This window comes from Cherax quadricarinatus, chromosome 57 (assembly GCF_038502225.1).
Source record: "Cherax quadricarinatus isolate ZL_2023a chromosome 57, ASM3850222v1, whole genome shotgun sequence".
Classification (NCBI taxonomy): domain Eukaryota; kingdom Metazoa; phylum Arthropoda; class Malacostraca; order Decapoda; family Parastacidae; genus Cherax; species Cherax quadricarinatus.
Window position 1 is genome coordinate 21,658,778 of NC_091348.1, and position 6,000 is coordinate 21,664,777.

The 6,000-nt window shown below is 38.4% G+C and overlaps 1 protein-coding gene across 5 annotated transcripts in view; it reads right to left on the reverse strand.

Moving 5' to 3' along the window:
- The window catches only part of LOC128693534 (uncharacterized), a 32,747-nt gene that overhangs the window by 24,503 nt on the left and 2,244 nt on the right, over positions 1–6,000 (reverse strand). For all 5 annotated transcript variants that reach the window (XM_053783253.2, XM_053783251.2, XM_053783252.2 and 2 more), the window contains exons 2-5: positions 5,883–6,000; positions 2,905–3,142; positions 2,509–2,623; positions 753–836 (exon numbers count right to left, since the gene is read on the reverse strand). The exon at positions 5,883–6,000 is cut by the window's right edge and continues 59 nt beyond it. In XM_053783253.2, coding sequence (XP_053639228.1) covers positions 753–836; positions 2,509–2,623; positions 2,905–3,142; positions 5,883–6,000 — 555 coding nt within the window. The remainder of the gene's footprint in view (positions 1–752; positions 837–2,508; positions 2,624–2,904; positions 3,143–5,882) is intronic.

Sequence of the window (6,000 nt, forward strand, 5' to 3'; positions counted from 1 at the left end):
TTGACTTCTAGGTAAACAAAGGAAGAAAGTGCAAGGAGACATGCCCGCACGTCTTGACCTGCCCAGGATTCCTAGCAATGATGAAGGCATCTGTGATCAGACACATAATAAAAAGAAGTCTCTTTTGATTTATAGCAGTGTAATTTTCCATCTGAAATATATTACAGGGTTCAAAATAATGTAAATAATTTACTGTTATGTAATTAGTTTCCATTCAGGTTTAGCACTTTCTTGTGAATGTAATAATAATACCATATTCAATATGTTACCTGAAACTAGATTAAATTAATCTATAAGAGGATATAAGGCCACTAAACAATAAAAAAAACTGATATATCATATGAATAAACTTGAACAAAATATTTAATTTAAAAAGAGATACTATATGGAATGAGGAACAGCATCTAAAAGATGAAAGAACAGAGCTGAGGAATATATGGCTCAAAGGAGATATGTACTCGCATACTGTATAAGTTACAACCCTCAATAATGGAAGATACATTACTCTATCCCCACCTCAGTGGGAGATGGCCAGCGTGTTAAAAAAATTACAGCATAAAAATACCTTTTTAGTTAATTTTATATTACTTCTCAAGCTGCACAACAAATACTTAACAAACCAAAACTTTGGTTCTATGCCGGACAGATATTTACCCACCCAGAAGGGGTTTTGGGTTCTCACTGGCAAGACAATATTTAGTGTAAAACTGATACCAATGGAGTATACATCATAAAAAACATTTTTAACTTACCACATATTAAATTAGCCATCGTGCCTGAGGGAACAAAGAGTGCAGCTTCCTTCTCTAACATTCTGGCAACTTTTTCCTCCAATGCTTCATTACAGAAATGAAAAAAAAAAAGAGACAATTAGAAACAAAATAATCTTAAACTAGTGAGGTTAAAAACTGGCTACAGGATGTCATAGTTGACAACACTTAGACAAGTTTTATTTACAAAATGTACCTTAATTACTTACTATACTTGTACAACTCTCCATGGGGAAGTGGGACAGAATTCTTCCATGCGTGTCAGAAGAGGGGACTAAAATGCTGGGAGCAACCCCTTCTGCATAAATTACTAAATTTAAAAAAAAATCTTTCTTTTCTTTTTTAGGTCACCCTGCCTCAGTGGGATACAGCCGGTTTATTAAAAAAAAAAACTTACATGTATATACTATATCATATATATATTTATTTTTTTTTTCAACAAGTCGGCCGTCTCCCACGGAGGCAGGGTGACCCAAAAAAGAAAGAAAATCCCCAAAAAGAAAATACTTTAATAATCATTCAACACTTTCACCTCACTCACACATAATCACTGTTTTTGCAGAGGTGCTCAGAACACAACAGTTTAGAAGCATATATGTATAAAGATACACAACATATCCCTCCAAACTGCTAATATCCCAAAACCCCTCCTTTAGAGTGCAGGCATTGTACTTCCTATTTCCAGGAATCAAGTCCAGCTATATAAAAATAACAAGTTTCCCTGAATCCCTTCACTAAATATTACCCTACTCACACTCCAACAGATCGTCAGGTCCCAAATACCATTCGTCTCCATTCACTCCTATCGAACACGCTCACGCACGCCTGCTGGAAGTCCAAGCCCCTCGCCCATAAAACCTCCCTTACCCCTTCCTTCCAACCTTTTCGAGGACGACCCCTACCTCGTCTTCCTTCTCCTACCGATTTAAATGCTCTCCATGTCATTCTACTTTGATCCATTCTCTCTAAATGACCAAACCATCTCAACAACCCCTCTTCAGCCCTCTCACTAATCTTTTATTAACTCCACACCTTCTAATTTCCACACTCCGAATTTTCTGCATAATATTTACACCACACATTGCCCTTAGACAGGACATCTCCACTGCCTCCAGCAGCCTCCTCACTGCAGCATTTACAACCCAAGCTTCACACCCATATAAGAGCATTGGTACCACTATACTTTCATACATTCCCTTCTTTGCCTCCATGGACAACGTGTTTTGTCTCCACAGATACCTCAACGCACCACTCACCTTTTTTTCCTTCATCAATTCTATGGTTAACCTCATCCTCCATAAACCCATCCGCTGACAAATCAACTCACAAATATCTAAAAACATTTACTTCTTTCATACTCTCTCCAATCTGATATCCAATTCTTCTTCAAATCGTCTGATACCCTCATCACCTTACTCTTATCTAAGTTCACTCTCAACTTTCTACCTTTACAAACCCTCTATTCAAGCAAAGGGACACATTCAGGTTCTATCAAGCCTACCCATGAAGCTAAGCAGAAGCAAGTCTTCTTTTGTTCACACACTGATCTTCTATTTTGACTACTTTTATTTTTACCAAATTTCATCCCAATGTCATAAATGTGATGCAAAATTTTACCTATTAGTATGCACAGTAAAGTCATCTGTATATCCCATACTCTCATAATTATTACATTGCTTAAAATTGCACAAATTACTGTATGTTTGAATTCTTACAGCAATAGTACACATACACCAACCTTTGACTGTAGGGTCTTCTGAGAACACATCATCTCCAACTGGAGCATCGAACATGGCTTCTTTCATTTCTCTACTTGGTTGCGTCACAGTGTCACTTCTTAAATCAACTATTTGCTGAAGAAAAAAATATCATTATAAGTGCTGTCTTAACCCTTAAACTGTCCAAAGATAGATGATATACATTCGCTTGCGTAGCGCTCCGAACGTAGATCTACTTTTTTTTTTACATGCTTTCTTACGGAGAAAATCAAGGTTGGAGCACTACACGCGTAAACGTAGATCTACGTTTGAACAGTTTAAGGGTTAACCTCATTAGTAATAATATTACATTACAGTGCAATATTTTAATTGAATCTACTTTTCAATTTTAAATAAGAAAGTTGCATGTATTATACCAGCACATGTGGGATTGCAGTTCCATCAAGGACACTTGATAAGTCTGTTGGAACTGTCATGTTTATGTGTCCCTCTTCTAACCTCTTCTTGTGTTTCTTTCCGTTTGCATGCTTCAATAATTCAGACTTGCCAGCCAAGAGTTCCTTACTGCACACAGTACAGTACGCTCGATCTGGAGCACTGCCCTCTGACAGCCACCCTTGAAATTCGCCCATTTGTATCCACTCCTTTCGAAATCTGAGTATAAATTTCAGGGCAATTAAATTTCCTGTAGAAAGTGAACTAGGTAAGTTTTGCAAATCAATACTGTATTTTTTACAGGTAAAATTATTAAAGGATGAACAATTTAATACAGAAATCACTGGCATTAGATACAACTAATTTGTTTAATCATAGCCCACTATTATCCTATGAACTCATTCCTTGGAATTTATTCATTGATTTTCAGTTACATACTGTATATTCTACCAAGATTATTATTATAATAAAAAAGAAGCGCTAAACCACAAGGGCTATACAGCACTGCAGGGCAGGAAGGAAGTGAGGGTATCAGGTGGCAAAAAAGGAGATGGATGAGTAATAGGTTATGGAGAACGGTGGGGCAGCAGATGGTGAAAGGGTAGAGGGCAGCAAGAGATTGAGGTAGAAAGGGCTGAGGGGAGTGCAAAGGTATCATCATCAGAGTTTGTAGAATAAGTCAGTCATTGTCAAGAAGTCAATGAGAGAGTCAGGATTAGAGGAGGGTCCATCAGCAAGAAGGGAAGGTAAAGAGAGAGTAGGAGAGCGGAGACGACGTTGGAGGTAAATTCTGCATGCTCGTTGATAGAGAGGGCAGTCTATCAGAATGTGGCTAATTGATACTGGAACTTGACACTGCTCGCAGAGAGGAACAGGGTGCCTCTCCATGAGATACCCACAAGTAAGATGAGTGTGGCCAATGCGAAGGCGGGAGAGAGTAGTCTCCCAACCTCGGCACTGATGACAAGAAGATGGCCAGTAACCTATGCTCGATTTAACCCTTAAACAGTCCAAACGTATATATACATTTTTTCAACATCTGAAAGTATGTAAAAAAATATAGGTCTTCTTTTTTGTTTTACATTTGAAAACGTGTAAAAAAAACTTTTATCTACATTTTTTTTTGTTGTATTTGAAAATATGTAAAAAAAACTAGATCTACTTTTGTAGCACTATGAATTTGAACGTCGATCTGTTTGGACCGTTTAAGGGTTAATAGAATGAAGTTTGTTACCGAGTAAAGTTGACCAACGTTGTTGCCAACGGGTGTGAAGGTGGGTAGCTATTATAGCAAAATAGTCTGGAAATGGAACACCTCTATATGAAATTGGTAGGTCATGTACTGCTGACCGCACAGCAGTGTCTGCCTGTTCATTGCCCTGTACGTCAACATGACCAGGGACGCAACAAAAAACAATATCTTTATGCTTGGTAGAGATACGGCGTAGCCAAAGTTGGATACGGAGAACTAGGAGGTGAGGTGTATCAAATTTCCGTATAGCCTGTAGAGCACTAAGGGAGTCTGAGACAACCACAAATGATGATGACAGGCATAGATGCGATACGAATAAGTGCTGCAAGAATGGCATACAATTCAGCAGTAAAAATGCTAGCCAAAGATAGTAAATGCCCTCGCACGACGCTGTCCGGAAACACTGCTGGGAATTCGACGCCGTCAGAAGATTTAGAGCCATCTGTGTACACAGCGATGGCATAAGAATGAGAGTGGAAGTGGTCAAGAAAAAGAGAGCGGGAAGTCAACCTCTAATAACTATACAATGATCATTAATATTCTGGACATACGTACTGTTCAAATTTTGAATATTTATAAAATGCACTTTTCAATCAAAATGCTAAAAGATATGTAGTACGTATATTAGTTTAAGGAGAAAAACTATATTTATTTATATAGTATTAGCATCCAAATTTGACATGTTTTTCCACAAATATTCTATCATGCAAGCTGTTTTTCATTTTTTAATTATGGTGAACAGAAAATTTATTATTTTTATTATTAACACAATGGCCGATTCCCACCAAGGCAGGGTTGCCCGAAAAAGAAAAACTTTCACCATCATTCACTCCATCACTGTCTTGCCAGAAGGGTGTTTTACACTACAGTTTTTAAACTGCAACATTAACACCCCTCCTTCAGAGTGCAGGCACTGTACTTCCCATCTCCAGGACTCAAGTCCGGCCTGCCGGTTTCCCTGAATCCCTTCATAAATGTTACTTTCCTCACACTCCAACAGCATGTCAAGTATTAAAAACCATTTGTCTCCATTCACTCCTATCAAGCACGCTCACGCATGCCTGCTGGAAGTCCAAGCCCCTCGCACACAAAACCTCCTTTACCCCCTCCCTCCAACCTTTCCTAGGCCGACCCCTACCCCGCTTTCCTTCCACTACAGACTGATACACTCTTGAAGTCATTCTGTTTCGCTCCATTCTCTCTGCATGTCCGAACCACCTCAATAACCCTTCCTCAGCCCTCTGGACAACAGTTTTGGTAATCCCGCACCTCCTCCTAATTTCATTAAACACAGATCTAGAATCTATTGAGAGTGATGAGAGGAAAATATTTCTAAAGAAAATGGGCTCATACACTGGAAGTGCATTTTTTTTGACCCAAAAAGAAAGACCCCAAAAGAACGAAAAAACTTACATCATCATTCAACACTTTCACCATCACTCATACATAATCACTGTCTTTGCAGAGGCATTCAGATACATTTTTTTATGTACAAATATTTAATACCAGGGGAAATAGAATTAAACCCTAAACCATACTAATAAGAAAAGATATTTAGTATATATGAGGAAAATATATAGCAGGATCTCCAACAACCTTGCACTGCATGTAGTATAAAGCATCATTCTTTAGGCACAGAGTAACTCCAACTCACACTGAAGCAAGAAAAATCACGGTCACAGAAAAATAACCCTGCCTTTTCCTCACTTTTGGCTGTAAGCACGTATTCTTTTCTTTTTCTTGTCTATAGAATGTTTGAGCTCCATAACCTCCAAGCGTCCATCATTGGGATTTTGCTCCTCCACAGACACAGTCATTTCTGTCG